This window comes from Xyrauchen texanus, chromosome 16 (genome assembly GCF_025860055.1).
Source record: "Xyrauchen texanus isolate HMW12.3.18 chromosome 16, RBS_HiC_50CHRs, whole genome shotgun sequence".
NCBI lineage: Eukaryota > Metazoa > Chordata > Actinopteri > Cypriniformes > Catostomidae > Xyrauchen > Xyrauchen texanus.
Genome location: NC_068291.1, coordinates 26,697,228 through 26,713,963, shown reverse-complemented (window position 1 = coordinate 26,713,963; position 16,736 = coordinate 26,697,228). Strand labels below are relative to the sequence as shown.

The 16,736-nt window shown below is 44.9% G+C and overlaps 1 protein-coding gene across 2 annotated transcripts in view; it reads left to right on the top strand.

Annotated features, from left to right (window-relative positions):
* The window catches only part of LOC127657199 (glutamate receptor ionotropic, delta-1-like), a 422,482-nt gene that overhangs the window by 278,861 nt on the left and 126,885 nt on the right, over nt 1–16,736 (top strand). For both annotated transcript variants that reach the window (XM_052145889.1, XM_052145888.1), the window contains exon 4: nt 2,442–2,647. In XM_052145889.1, the coding sequence (XP_052001849.1) occupies nt 2,442–2,647 (206 nt within the window). The remainder of the gene's footprint in view (nt 1–2,441; nt 2,648–16,736) is intronic.

The window sequence follows — 16,736 nt, the reverse complement described above, 5'->3', positions numbered from 1 at the left end:
TTCACTCAATATCGACAAATGTTTCGAAATCGAAAAGTCTTTTTACCTTCATCATCAAAATGTCATTATAATACAGTATATTAGTTTGGATGATTCCGTCACACGCTCAGCAATCTTTGGATTTAGCGTGGGTGTTTAAATATAAGTTTAGTTACATTATGAAGTCAAATACATTTTTAGATCACCTAACCTAACTACTACTATAGCAAGAATATAACCAACCAACCAAATAAAAGACATACTGTATAAAGCATATACAGCAATAAGCAAGAACAGTCACAATACCTTACTAAATGACTAAAAAAGTATTTCGAAACTACAATAGGTCCATGTGTGGAACTGAGTGAACTGGAGGTTTAATCGCTGAAAATGTTCCTCTCTGTGACGATATATACAAAAATTAAATTTGTTCCACTTGAACTGCACCTTGCGTTACCGAGGAGGGGAGGAGTTGAAATAGAGCCGTCAATTGGGACACTTTTGCGCTTCCTGTCATGTGCTGAACCTATATCAGTAACGGGAGATCGCGCAATGTTTGCTTTCTTTATTGCAGATGAAGTGGAATACGGTGGTTTGAATTTTACATATAATAACTAAAAACAATATTAATTTGAAAAGGTTATGTGTTATTACAGTGCCTGTGGTGTGTACAAGAAGAAAGACCAATAAAAGTCTGCATTATTCTAGTGCCAATAAAGGAGTCAGTATTTTTTATTATTTGTAATTGTTTTTCATGACTAAAAATGATATCACAATGATAAACATAATTTGTGGGAGTTTATCGGAACAGGAAGTGTCTTAGTAATGGCATACTACCATACTACTCTTTCTGCCATAGACTGACATAGCCGAAGTAGTAAAAGTAGTATGTGTAGTATACCATTTCAAACTCACCCCATGAAACACACATCACCACTGTCATCAGTGAGTCTGGCCAATCGCGATAAGCGTGTCATTATCAGATTTTGTCCAGCTGCTTTGGAGAAACTGCACAGGCTGAGCCAGGCTGGTCTCGAATAATTCTCGCTGTACTTTGATGGCCTACACGGCATCATGTTTAACCTGCCTTCTAGAGTCATACAATATTTCCAACCAACATTCCCTGCTTTTAAGTCTGGCACCAATCCGTCTGTGCATCACTGCATGAATTAGAACACACCTAGTATTGTCGCCCGGGCTGGATTGGTTATCTGGCATACCAGGCATTTTCCCGGTGGGCCGACGCACTTTGGGGAAATAAGAAATACTTAAGATGCAGTTCTTGGTCACTAATCAAATAAGCAAATTTTGACATTGACCATGTTAATTCATTTGTATGAAAGGTCAGATTTCCTTGCCTTCATGTAAAAACACAAGATGCTTTTTGGAACATTCTCAAATCATGCTGGATTGCATGGATCATCAGGTTTTCATAGTCTACACAGCTCAATTGCATGCAGTCATTGAAGCAAAAGTGGGACAAACATAATATTAAGAATTCTAAAATTAATTTAGATTTTTTGATTGCACTTTTCAATCAAATTGTTGTTTTGATAATGCCATTTATATTGGAAAGAAGGCTGAGAAATGCAATAGTAAAAAATGCTAAATAGAAGCAGTTTTACAAAATCGTTTGCACACCACTGTAATTCCACACTAATTATAAAACACCAGACCATAAAACTTCCACAGTAAAGCTTAAAATGCATTTTTATGATTGCAGGTCTATTACATTCTCCTCTCTCATCTTGGCCTTCTTTGAGAGGACAGTTCTTGTGTCCTGTCAATCAGAGGCTGTCAGAAAGCTCCATAAGGCCTTGCCAGACAATTAAGCCATCAAAAAGGCCCTTCAGCTGACTGAACATGACATGACAGTCATGATGGGCAAAGAAAAATCCTTGCTTTTTAATCATGTTAAGCTGTCCATGTCACACATCACATGGCACTATTGTTCTTGTAAATCCAATCTCTGATACAGGAGGTAGTCTTTACAGGAGAGTTGAACGGTTAGTTTAAATGTACAATTATATTTGGAATTCTCTGAAGTTCCTTTAAAAGATTTCAATCTAGAAAATGTTCTCAAATCAAAATGAGCCTTACAACATTCAAATCTTAAAATCTCACTGTTTAAGGTTTGTTTAAAAGTCATAATTGACCTACTTTCATGTCATTCCAACCTTTTATTATTATATATTTTTCCAAACACAAAATTAGATGTTGGGAAGAATGTCCAAGCTGTTCTTTTCCATACAATGAAATTGAATTGTGATTAAAAAACCAAGTTCCAAAATGACAATAAAACACCATAAAATAAAAAATCAGAATAGCAATCTTGTTCTACACAAGTCTATGGAAGCCATACTACACACTTTGTGTCTGAAATTAAGTTGTTAATCACTGAATTCCATCTCAGTTTTTATAACCAGTCTTTACATCTTCATCTTACATTCTTTCTCTTTCAGATGTGCGTGGACTGCGTGGGTTTCTGGACCAAGCGTCTCGTATGGGTTTGGACGTATCTCTCCAACAGGTTGACCGGAACGTGACTAAGGTCTTCTCCACCCTGTTTAGCACCATGAGGATGGAGGAGCTGAACCGTTACCGAGACACGCTCAGACGGGCCATTCTGCTGCTCAGTCCACGCACTGCACAAGTCTTCATTCACCAGGTAGTGGTCATAATGACAACAGTTCAGAAGCGATACAATGTAAAGATGCTGCTATACAACAAATTGTAGAAAAAATAATGGCACACCATTTTATAATAGAAAAACTCTTGCTCCAGGTTTCTTGTTAGCTGCAAAGCATGTTGATGTATTTAATTTATATGAAGTCCCTCGCACCTGCTTGTTACATGAAAATCTACTTGTAGTTATCCTTCATCATAATCATGCAGCATTTTTATTTAGGTATTAGCTGAATGGAAACCTAAACACTACTAATGTGTGATGAAACTGCACAAATCAACAACAGACAATCGCAGCGCATGCGAACCATTAGCGCATCTTGAATATATATGAGCTAATATCGCAGCACTTTACTTTCAGTGTGTCATGCAAGGAAACACATTTTCTTTGTGTTGATTGCAAAGAGCGGATTACAGCCCATATTTTCTTGTTTTATTTGTTCCATTTTCCTTTTTGCAACACAAAAAGTAAAAGAAAACACTGTTATCAATGTTTGAGATGTTCATCCAAGCATACCCGCTCCTTAAACCACAATGACGGTGACTTTCAAACTACAAAATTAAGGGAAAAGGGAAAAAACAAACAAAAAAAAAAAAACACACATGGTGGGGTTCAAAAGTCTAATTCAAAGTCTCAAATAAACTTTGTAAATAAACTGGAAACTTCAGGTTTTGTTCATGCTAGCTAGAGTGAATTCTGTCATTAAAGCTGAAAGAGGACATGTCAAATTATGAAGAAACTATAAGAAACTGGAATTAATGTTAATTGTTAAATTAAACATTTCACTCAAACTATTATGCTGAAAATATAATCTGTAATAATCTACATATAGTGTACATGCATGCATACCTATATTGCAGTATGACGTTTTTGGGAAAGCAGTGACTCTTGTATAAAGGGCTGTGCTGGTGTTTGGCTGGTTGTTGGTTTGAACATTGATAGGGATGTTAAGGATTACTGTATGACTAAGTGGATAGTCATGACTAAGGAGTGATGGTGGCGTAGTGGTTAAAGCACAAGGCTGTTAATCAGAAGGTCAGAGGTTTCTAACCCCACGGCCACCACCATTGTGTCCTTGAGCAAGGCACTTAACTCCAGGTTGCTCCGGGGGGATTGTCCCTGTAATAATTGCACTGTAAGTCGCTTTGGATAAAAGCGTCTGCCAAATGCATAAATGTAAATGTAAGTGCCAAAGGGCTGTTCATATCTAAATCACTCACACCACTGTGGTCACTGCTGCAGGGCTCTTAAGCATGAGACTTAACCAGCTACTCCCAAACTTCTTACAGGATATTTCTACAACCTAAACAGGCTTATTTTATTTTGTAAAAAATGTTATGGCCATCTAATTTGACTATAATGTTTCCATTAGTGTTTTTTTTTATCTGACTCTTCAGGTATTCCTCAATGAAGTGTCAATTAACATTTAGTTGAATATTTCTTTTAATTTATAAGAGAGATTGCACAAAGTCTTTCTAGCAAGTCAGTCCACTGTCGGCTATTTTTGGAATACTCTTGTGAAGCTATTTTCAGTCATGAAAGTGCAGCTCCTATCAATTTGAATGGGTGAACACTGAAATCTCAAAAACGGTTGGTCAAGATTACAATCAAAGAACATTTTAAATCAGAAGTAAAATATGACAACACTGGAATCATAAATTGTGCTTCTTCAGGTTTAAAAAAATGTAAAATCCTGGCTTGCATAGCTAATGCACATTCTCGAGTTGATTGACAGGCGATGTCTGTGACCGTAGATACCTGCCAATCTCTTGATTCAATCTTTACACTTGACCGTTGGACTGAGGATGATATCCTGAGGTTAAGCTGACATTGATGTCCAGCTGTCTGCAGAAGGCCCTCCATACTTGTGAGGTGAATTGTGTTCCTCTATCTGAAACAATGTCTTCGGGTATGCCATAAACTCTGAAAACATGTTGAAACAGTGCTTGAGCAGTTTCCATGGCAGTGGGGAGGCCCTTCATAGGTATTAGACGGCAGGATTTTGAGAAGCGGTCAATGATAACTAGGACTGTTGTGAATTCAGATGATGGAGGTAGATCGGTGACAAAGTCAATTGAAAAGTGTGACCAAGGTCATTGGGGAATGGGCAAAGGTTGTAACAAACCAGAGGGTAATTGTTTGGGTGTTTTGGACTGAGCACAGATCGAGCATGACTTGACATAGTTAGCCACATCTTTAATCATTGATGGCCACCAGAATGAATTTTGTGTGAGACAAAGAGTTCTTGAGATACCTGGATGACCGGAACAGAGTGATGTATGGACCCATTGCATGACTCTTGTACGAAGATTTACAGGAACATAGTGCTTGTTGGAGGGACAACCTTGTGGTGTTGGTTCATTCTGTTGTTCTCTTTGAATTTTCTCCATCAAGTCCCATGTAACAGGTGCAATAATTACTGATGGTGGCAGAATGAATTCTGGCGTGGATTCTTTTTGGGGATGATCATGTCACCTGGATAGGGCATCAGCCTTGCTATTTTTACTTCCTGGTCTGTAAGTTACAGTGAATTGGAATCTTGTGAAGAAAAGTGACCAGCGTGCTTGTCGAGGATTTAGTCTCTTAGCACTCTTGACGTACTCAAGATTCTTATGGTCCGTTATAACCTGGAATGGGTGAGTGGAACCCTCCAGCCAGTGTCTCCATTCTTCTATTGCGGATTTCATAGATAGAAGTTCCTTGTTGCCGACATCATAGTTGAGTTCTGTGTCAGTGAGTTTTCTTGAAAAATATGCACAAGGATAGAGCTTGCCTGGCTGTCCATGGCGTTGAGAGAGCACTGCACCAATTCCATTGTCTGAAGCGTCAACTTCTACTACAAACGGCAGATTGGGATCTGGATGTTTGAGGTTGGGCGCTGTCGTGAAACTGTCCTTGAGTTTAGCGAAGGCTTGTGTGGCATTTTCAGTCCATTTTAATTTTGAAGGTTTACCTTTCAGCAGAGATGTCAGTGGGGCAGCTGTAATGCTATAATTACGGATAAAGCGTCGATAGAAGTTGGCAAATCCGAGAAGCGCTGAAGTCCCTTGACTGTGGTTGGTTGGGGCCATTCAGTGACTGCTGTAAACTTCGAATTGTCCATTTCTACACCTTGATGACTGATGTTATATCCCAGGAATGAGGTTCGCTTGACATGGAATTCACACTTCTCAGCTTTTAGATAAAGTTGATTCTCTAGTAGTCTGAATAGCACAGTCTTGACGTGATCCTTATGTTCACTTTCAGACTTGGAGTAAATGAGAATATCATCAATGTATGCAACAACGTACTTGTTCAGGATGTCTCTAAAGATCTCATTGATGAAAGACTGAAAGACTGCCGGTGCATTGGCTAATCCGTATGGCATGACCTGGTATTCATAGTGCCCCCTAGTGGTCAGAAATGCTGTTTTCCACTCATCCCCTTCTCTGATTCTGATGAGGTTGTAGGCGCTCCTGAGGTCTAACTTGGTGTAAATTGTTGCCTCTCGGAGTTGTTCTAGCGCAGAAGGTACTAATGGTAATGGATAACTGAATTTAACAGTGACATTTTTCAAACCTCTGTAGTCAATGCAAGGCCGAAGTCCTCCACCCTTCTTTTCCACAAAGAAGAAGCCTGCAGCCGCTGGAGAAGTAGATGGACGAATGAAACCAGAACTGAGAGCTTCTTCAATGTATTCCTCCATGGCCTGGGTGTGATAAGGGATAGACCTTACTTTTGGGAGGCATCGCATTAGGCAGGAGGTCAATGGCATAATCCCAGGAACGATGAGGTGGAAGAAGGGTCGCTTTAGTCTTGCTGAAGACTTCTTGATATTCTTGGTAACATGATGGAGTGGTGACTGCTTTAGAATCAGGACTTTCAATACTTGTGGTTAAACACGGCTTGGTAACTATGGTGCTTAGCCAGTGTGTATTGCAGAACTGTGACCATTGCCTAACCTCACCATGATGCCAAGAAATGACTGGGTCGTGAACTGATAGCCACGGGTATCCTAGGATGATTTCATGGCGTGGGGAATCAATCACATAGAATGAGATGGTTTCCATATGAAATTGTCCTACTTGAAGTTGCATGGGTAGAGTTTGTTGGCTGATGCCATCTCCAGTGGGCTTGTTGTCAGCAGCGCTAACTTTGAGTGGTGGGTCACAAGGTTGTGTGGGGATGTTGAATTTCTTGATGACGTCTTGATGGATTAAATTCAATGCAGATCCGGAGTCAATCAATGCTGTAGAATCAATAGAGTCATCTTCAGTAGTAATCTTGACACTGATAGTGGGGAATTTAGTGGAAAGAAGAGGAAGATTGTCAACACTCACCCGGCTAGTCATTTTGGTAGTCTTCCTGGCTTTTAGTGGACATATGGCATTAACATGGCCTGCTTCTCCACAGTAAAAACACAAATTGTGTATCAGCCGTCGTGCTCTCTCTTCCACAGATAGTTTGGTAACTCCTAGCTGCATGGGTTCAGGGCTGGATTGAGCAGTAGTCAGGAATGGATTGGATATTTGGGAAGTTTGATTTGTCGGAGTGATTCTCTGTGATGGTGACTTGGTTTTAGCAGGGCTATTGCGCATGAGGTTATCAATCTTGATAGCGAGCGTCACATACTCTGAGAATGACTGGTTCTCTCCCTTGCAAGTGAGTTCTGCCTGTAACTCAACATTCAAACTAAGTTGAAACATGGCCTTGAGTGCAACATCATTCCAACCACTCTGAGCAGCGATCGTTCTGAATTCTATGGCGTAATCAGCGGCTGATCGGCGGCCTTGACTCAATTGCACGAGTTGTGTTGAAACATCCATGCCTCCTGCTGGATATTCAAACACATCTCTGATTTGTTGAATGAAGTATGCATATGATCCTTGAATCAAACTGTCCGTCTCCCAGACCGCTGCAGCCCAATCAATTGCTTTACCAGTTGACAGAGACATTAGAAAAGCACATTTCTTTTCATCAGATTCAAAATCATCCTTTTGGTGTTTGAAAAAGATTTCTACTTGCAGGAGAAACCCCTTGCATTGCTCTGCTGAACCATCAAATTTATTGGGTAAAGTAAAGATTACCTTCTTAGGCATAGGAGGTGGTAACGAATGGAGATACTGCGTGAGGTATTCGTTAGTAGCCTGTAGTTTGCTCAGCTGTTCTTGGTATCCCTTGAGGATGTCACTTTGGTAAGCAAACGCTGCCTGTAGATTAGCAACTTCTGCTGGAGTCATCGGGGGCGAAGTATTATGTATGTATGTAACGAGGTGGAAGCCAAGGCTGAATCCATATGCAGTCGTTTATTAGAATCCACAGCAAACAAATCAAGATCGGCAGGCAGATAGCATAAACTTTAAGGCAGGCAGAGGTAAGACACAATGAGGCAGACCAATCCAAACAACAGATCAAAAGGGATAATCCAAGAGGCAACAACAGAACAAAGCTGGCAATGGTCATACACGAGATAAACAAGACAATAACAAGTGAACGCTTAGCAAGGCAGGTAGACTGGCAATACTTCGCAATGGCCTGATAGCCAGGCCATGCTTAAATGTCTCACAAACAGGAAGTAACCAGAGAAGCAGAGGGAGTGGCACACAGTCAGTTCTCGGGAGAGGGCTCCCTCTGCTGGCGTGACGTTACAATATTTCACCTGGGTCTTTTTTGACCCACATATGCATTTTATGGTGGTAAACAGACCACTGGTATCTTGGTTGTATTTCAGTATTATATTTTATTATTTATTATATATTAGTTTTACTGCATATTTATTGCGAAATCCAGCAGAATAAATAGACTCAGCATAAGAAATGGAGGATGCTTTGAAAATAAATTTTTTAATTTATCATTCATACTTTAAACTTCATTTTAATTTTGACTGAGGGGAAATGTAAGGTATGGGGCTCTCACTGGTCGAGATCTTCACATGGAGATAACTTTTATGCCTCCAACAAATCCTTGCTTAATCCTTTGCTGCTGAACAAATAAGAAATGTGTGCGTTTGTCATTTCTGATCAGATGAGTATGTGTGTCTGTGTGTAAGTACTAATAGTGTGTGTACCTACAGATCAAAAGTTCCCCAAAATCTCCCTTTGGAGACATTCATCTATACCTTTAATTGGAAAATGCATTTATTATAAAGGAATAAAGCAACTACTGATTTTAAAAGTCTAAAATTGCCATAACAAACAAAACAAAAAAGCACCAAAAAAGTTTTGTTTATTGAGTAGGTTTAGGATCAGTCTAAAATAATAATTTTTTACTTTATGTAAAAGAAATAGACGTCTATGGCAGGTACCCATTCAGATAGCTAAGTAAATGTGTGCATCCACACACACACTAACTTTTTGAGATTGTTTCTGGGGCCAGGTCAGACAGCATTTTCCAGCCTCTTCTACTGTCCTGGTGATTAGCAGTGTGACAGCTGAGAGATAGAGTTCTTTATAAGGAGCAAAGTATCCCAGACATTTTCTGCAATAGTCTAAAAAGTCTAAATTGAGCTTTGAGCAGTGGACAGGATGAGCTTGCCAGGCCATGTCTCTCTTGCTCTAAACCCTGCAGGCAGTAATTCACTCTTATCTGAATAACCTTGTCTGTATGTGGAAGTCTTGTATATGTGTGTATTTCCTCAGTGATTTGCTGCTCTGAGACATGGTCAGATAAACAGTTGGTTGGATCATTTACCGGTTGCAGAGAGAGCTGCTATCTGTGTTTTAGAGAGGTTCTCCTTGCTCTGTTTCCTCTGAGGCGCTCTGTATGATTCTCACAGCCATTACTACTGCTGTGCATTAGGGCGAATGTGTCAGCCTGTCTGGAGCTTACAGAGACAGGAGGAAAATAACAAGGACACAAGGTACATTAATGGCAGTATAAACAGTCTATCTTTTAATAGCTATCCATTAATTAACTGTATGTGGACACATGTTTACTGACTCAGACCACAAACTATCTGAGAATGTCCAGCTCCAGGATACAAATGTCGAAATGTCCTGTATCCAGTCTAACAGCCAGGCTGCTCGTAGTCTTAACACAGAAATGCTTCTGACATCCAAAACCCTATTAATTTCCCAAAGCAAATGTTCTATTTTCTGGCAGTATCCGAATGATTCTGGCCTGACCTAAAGTCACTTCTATTGTAGTACATGGTATAAAGTGCTAAATGGAGGGTGAAGCAGCATCCAAATGTTTTTATTTATTGATTTTTTTTTTTACTCTCTTACCCCAATACTTGTTTACCCCAAGCCAGGGTTCACACTGTCATGGACAAGTTGGAAATGCCAGTACATTTTAAAATTGTGATTTTTAGGCCTGGAAATGTAATGGGAATTACTATGCTCTTAAAATTGTAATGTAAATGTATATAGTGGATATATATATATATTTTTAGTTATGCTATAAATGGCTCTTAGTGAATGTAATCTCAATAAAATTATTTGTAAAAAAGAAAACACATTATTGTTTTCAATTGTTTTGTTCATGTCCCACATTGAAACTAGAATTTTTTTTGCAGTTATAACGTCTAGGTAATGTAACCTCCGTTCCCCGATGGAGGGAACGAGACGTTGTGTCAGAGAAGCGACACTAGGGGTCTCTCTTGAGCGCCGATATTCACCTCTGAACTATGAAAAAAGGCCAATGAGAGTTGGCAACCAGTATTTGCATGTCCCGCCCCCGGACATACGGGTATTTAAGCGGCGCAAATACGGGAGTTCATTCAGGATTTTCCTGTATCAGGCTGCACGTACCCTTCCCCAATGCCCCATTTAAGCCATCAGGATTCCTTATCATTACCCTGGAGGGGGGAACAAGGTGATGGCCGCCAACATGGGAATGGGCCAGCCTGGCTGGGCCTCTTTTCTCTCTATGTTTCTCGCATAGAGCAACTACGGCCGGGGCCCTTACACGCATTGAGGGAAGGGGGTCTTAGCCCTTATTAGGGTGGAGAAGACCCTGCGGAGGCCACACCTACCCGGGAGGGGAGGCAAATTTTGAGTGGCAAATACATCGCATGGCCTATACTTAGGACTTATGCGGAAAAGTAGTGCGGTGGTAGATCCAGCCTCGCAGAGGGGGGAAGCATACAGCACGGCAACCGAGGCAGCTGTAACTGCCTAAGGGAAACACGGAGTCAACTTCGTGAGGGGACAGAACCATGGTTTTACACACAGGGGAGTCCGAACAGGAGGCCTTACCTGTGGGGCACCTATACCAGTACAGGGTAGCTTGCGGTACCCGCAGTGGTTTGGGTCGGCGAGTTCCTCCGCAGAACTGTGACCCACGAGGGCTAGGGAGGAGTCAACCAGTGTCCCAAACCTGGGATCTCCTGGGAATGAAGGCGCACTGTTTCCCCTGGTTAGGGGGAAGGGCGCTGGGTGCAAGCGCCCTTCTCCTCCGCAGAACTGCGACCCACGAGGGCTAGGGAGGAGTCAACCAGTGTCCCAAACCTGGGATCTCCTGGGAATGAAGGCGCACTGTTTCCCCTGGTTAGGGGGAAGGGCGCTGGGTGCAAGCGATTCACCCGGTCAGATCGTGGACGTGCCACCGAGTTCTACGGGCTCGGTACCTGAGAGAACACGGGACGATACTGACTCAACTCGGAGATTGTAGAATCTCGCAAATGTGTTAGGTGTTGCCCAGCCCGCTGCTCTACAAATGTCTGCTAGGGCAGTGCCCCTAGCCAGTGCCCACGAGGACGCAACTCTCCTGGTGGAGTGGGCTCGGACCCGCAAAGGGGGGGGAACAGCCTGGGTGTGATAAGCCAGGGAAATGGCATTCGACAACCCAGTGGGCGAGTCTCTGTTTGGAGACAGCATTCCCTTTCTGCTGTCCCCCAAAGCAGACGAAGAGCTGCTCAGAGCGTCTGGTGCTCTGTGTGCGGTCCAGGTAAATACGTAAGGCACATACTGGACACAGCAGTGAAAGGGCTGGGTCTGCCTCCTCCCGGGGCAGCGCTTGCAGGTTCACCACCTGATCCCTGAAGGGTGTGGTAGGAACCTTGGGCACGTAGCCCAGTCACGGTCTTAGGATCACGAAAGTGTCTGCCGGACCAAACTCCAAGCAAGTGTCGCTAACAGAACGCATGCAGGTCCCCGACCCTCTTGATGGAAGCGAGCGTGATCAGCAGGGCGGTCTTGAGAGAGAGGGCCCTGAGTCCAACTGAGTCAAGCGGCTCGAAGGGGGGTCTCCGGAGTCCCATAAGGACGACCGAGAGATCCCAGGAGGGAAACAGGTTAGGCCGGGAGGGAGTCATCCTCCGGGCACCTTTTAGGGACCTGACGATTAAGTCGTGCTTACCAAGAGACTTGCCATCTACCGTAGTCGTGGTGGGCGCGATAAGCGTAACATACACCTTGAGGGTGGAGGGGACAGCCTCCTCTCCAGCCTCTCCTGAAGAAACACGAGCACTGACCTAACTGTGCACTTCTGCGGGTCTTCGGCTCGGGAAGAACACCAGTCCATGAACAGACGCCACTTCAGGGCGTAAAGATGCCTGGTCGAAGGGGCTCTGGCTTGGTTAATAGTGTCTATGACGGCCGAAGGTAGGCCGGCTAGATCCTCAGCGTCCGTCCAGGGACCAGGCGTGAAGATTCCAGAGGTCTGGATCGCGGATGCCAGAGCGTGCCCGTCCCTGAGAAAGAAGGTCCTTCCTCAGGGAATTCAGCCAGGAGGGGCTGTCATGAGGAGCGTGAGATCCGAAAACCACGTCCAGTTGGGCCAGTAGGGGGCCACCAGAGTGACTTGCTCCTTGTCCTCCCTGACCTTGCATAGCACCTGTGCAAGAAGGCTCACTGGGGGAAAAGCATACTTGCGCAGCCCCGCGGGCCAGCTGTGCGCCAGAGCATCTGTCCCAAGGGGAGCCTCTGTGAGGGCATACCAGAGCGGACAGTGGGAGGTTTCCTGGGAGGCAAACAGATCTACCTGGGCCTTGTCGAACCTGTCCCAAATCAGCTGGACCGATTGGGGGTGGAGCCTCCACTGTCCGCCGGGCAAGTTTTGTCTTGACAGCGTGTCCGCTATCACATTGCCGGGGATGTGAGTGGCGCGCAGTGACTCTAGTCGCTGCTGACTCCAAAGGAGGAGACGTTGGGCGAGCTGTGACATGTGGAGGGAGCGTACTCCGCCTTGGCGGTTTATGTAGGCCACCACCGTGGTGCTGTCTGTCCTGACTAGGACGTGCTTGCCACGAATCAATGGAAGAAATTTCTTCAGGGCAAGAAAAACGGCCAGCAGCTCTAGGCAGTTGATGTGCCAGCGCAGCGGGCCTCGGTTCCACCGGCCTGCGGCTGCGCGCCCGTTGCACACGGCGCCCCAACCCAATTTGGAGGCATCGGTTGTAACCAGAACGTGACGGGACACCTGCTGCAAGGGTACTCCTGCCCGTAGAAAGCAGAGGTCTGTCCAGGGTTTGAAGGTTTGGCGGCAGGCAGGGGTAACTTCCACGCCGTGCATGCCGTGGCGCCATGCTCATCTCGGGACTCGAGTCTGGAGCCAATGCTGAAGTGGTCTCATATGCATCATCCCCAGTGGCGCGGATGCCATATGCCCCAGGAGCCGTTGGAAACGTTTCAAAGGGACCACGGTGCCTGGTTCGAAAGAAGCGAGGCATTCCAGCACTGACTGAGCACGCTCGTTGGAGAGATGTGCTGTCATTGAGACTGAGTCTAACTCCAAACTGAGAAAAGAGATGCTCTGGACCGGGGTGAGCTTGCTCTTTTCCCAGTTGACCTGAAACCCTAAACGGCCGAGGTGCTCGAGCACCTGGTCTCTGTGTGCGCATAGTAATTCCTGCGAGGAGGCCAAAATGAGCCAATTGTTGAGGTAATTGAGTATGCGTATGCCCGCTCCTCGTAGCGGGGCAAGAGCCACCTCTGCGACCTCCGTGAAGACGCGAGGGGACAGAGACAGGCCGAAGGGGAGGACCTTGTACTGATACGCCTGGCCGTCGAACGTGAACCGTACAAAGGGTCGATGTCAAGGACGAATTGAGACGTGGAAGTACGCGTCCTTCAGGTCTACCGCTGCGAACCAATCTAGATGCCGGACGCCAGATAAAAATTTGTTTTTGGGTAAGCATTTTGAACGGGAGTTTGGACAAGGTCCGATTGAAAACTCGCAGGTCCAAGATCGGTCGTATGCCGCCGCCTTTCTTGGGTAAAACGAAGTAAGGGCTGTAGAAACCCTTCTTCGTTTCGGTCGGAGGGACAGGCTCTATCGCGTCCTTGATTAGAAGGGAGGCGATTTCCTCGTGCAGGGAGTGGGCATGTTCGCCGTGCACTGCGGAGGAACGAATGCCCACGAAGGGGGGCGGAGACCTGGCAAACTGAATTGCGTAACCGAGTCAGATGGTCCAGTGCAGCCACCGTGACGAGCTGGGCAGTGAAAGCCATGCCTCTAAGCTCCGTGCTAGGGGCACCAAGGGGCGAGTATTTTGGGCGTACCCGGCGGGGCTTCGCAGCGGTGTGGAACAGGTAACGCGGCGTCGGGAGGCGCTGTGGCGTCCCGAGGCTTTGGTGCTGAGAATAAACTCAAAGCACTTACCTTGTTCCGCGCACCCGGCAGGGGGCGGGTTCGTGACTGAGGAGGAGGTCTGATGCTGGCATCCTCTGGACTCGTCTGAACCGTCGTGGGGAACAGTCGTGGGGCTGAGGGCAGGAGCACCGCATCCTGGGCGCCGAGACTGTTGAGGCCTGAAAGCACAGTGCCGTGAGAACTGCATTTGCGGGCCATGTGACCCAGAGGTAAAGGAAATAGCTCTTTTATTGAGAATTTGGGTACCGCAGCCCCCGTCAGGGGGTGCGGCAAATGAAAAAACAAAAGATTCTCCTCCCGGCCCTCCACCGGGGGACGGAGTGGTCTTACCACCTCTGGAGCTAACTTCTTGTCCTCTGGGTCCGCTGTCTCAGGGACGCTTGGGAGCCTTCCGGGTCCTCGAAGGGGTCCATGAGGCAGGGGGCGTACGCTTCCTGTGGTTTGCTCGATGCCGGGGCTGAGAGCTGGGCCCAGGTTGGGGCGGAGCAGAAGGTCTTCTGGCCGCGGGAGGACACCCTCGGCGAGCAGGTGGGGCCTGGGCCGTGGTGGCAAGCTTGCGGCGTGGCATGATGTGCGAAATGGCCTCCGTCTGCTTCTTCACCAGGGAGAACTGCTGGGCAAAGTCCTCAACGGTGTCGCCGAAGAGGCCAAACTGGGAGACGGGCGTTGAGGAAGCGAGTCTTGTCAGCTTCACGCATCTCAAACAAGTCCAGCCATTGCTGACGTTCCTGGACCTCCAGAGTGGCCATCACCTGCCCGAGTGCCTGCGCTGTGACCTTCGTCGCTCTCAGGGCGAGGTCGGTTGCTGAGCGCAGTTCCTGCAGCGTGTCGGGATCAGGGCCACCCCCGTGCATGTTGCGAAGTGCCTTGGCTTGGTGGACCTGCAGGAGAGCCATGTCATGCAGGGTGGAAGTGGAACACAGGGGCGGAAAGTCATCTTTATAAAGACGCTTCCTTAAAAGGACGTTCAACGCCGCTGTGTTTTTGCTCTTTTAGAGGAAATTACTCTTTTAAATAAAATCACTCTTTTATGAATGAAAGAACTCGTGAGAGATCTTTCTTATCTGCAACTGTCGATGCGCACAGGGGCAGGAAGTGCACAGCCGTGCAAACAGGAGAAAGCCACTGTTGTGCGCCGTAGAATCCAACAGCATGCAGCAGAGGATGGCAGGAACTCGGTGTGTAAAACGCAGCAGTCTGCAAACACGACCATCGGCTCCGAAGAAATTTTCTGAATGAACTCCCGTATTTGCGCCGCTTAAATACCCGTATGTCCGGGGGCGGGACATGCAAATACTGGTTGCCAACTCTCATTGGCCTTTTTTCATAGTTCAGAGGTGAATATCGGCGCTCAAGAGAGACCCCTAGTGTCGCTTCTCTGACACAACTTGGAGAGAGTGACAGAAGGGGAACTATAATGATATTGAGATGAGACAACAAATACTGAAAAATATGTAGTTGAGAAAAAAGGCTCCCAGTGGCCCTGAGGGAAAACATGCACACACCTATTTTATATTTTATTTTATTTTGTGCAGTTGAACAGGGGCTTCTGCTAAACTGCAGCAGATTATATTTTGACAAGTTGAACATTCAGAAAGTGTCGGCTGATTTAAATTATTATTCAACTATCATTATTGCTCATAATGTAGTAACATGCTTATTTTGTGCTGCACTATTTGTGCTACAGACATCAATGATACATTATACCATGTGGCTTGATAAGGAACCAGATCTATTATTTTCGTGGACAAGGCATTTCAAAAGGGTGAAAAAATCCCAAAGACTTCCATTGAAGAAACAACCCAAACCATGAAGGGGCTAGCTCCTTTTAACTCTGTTAACAGTCACCCTGAACACCCTATAGCAACCACATAGCAACATGCTCAAAACCACTCAGAATACCTTACTAACTTCATCGAAAAGCCCAACTACCCTATTATTGTGGTGGTGACATGTGCACAGGCAAGAATCACTATTATTTTCTTCAATAGTTTTATTTTTTATTTATATAATTTTGTTTATGTCAGATAAGATTATTCTTTGATAATTTGCACAGCTTGGGCTTGTCAAATCAAATCAAATCACTTTATTGTCACACTACCATGTACACAAGTGCAACAGTAGGTGAAAGTCGTGTGTGCAGTTCTGAGCAACATAGCAGTCATGACAGTGACGAGACATATACCAATTACAATAAAGAACATATTTACAAAACACAATTTACATATCAAATCAAATGTACATATACTTACACAACACAATATAATATACAATGTACAGTAAACAATACACACAATATAGAATGCACATACAATAAAAAAATAAAATAAAGAGTATATAAAAAATATATATACAGTAGTTGTATTGTGAAGACAATATAATTATGACAGTCCAGTGTGAGATAATAGATTAATAAAGTGCAGTGCTGATTATTGATCGTGAGAGATCAAGTGTACAAAAGTCGGATTGCTTGATGGAAGAAACTGTCATGTAGTCGGCTGGTGCGGGTCCTGATGCTGTGATACCGCCTGCCTGATGGTAGCAGTGAGAGCAGCCC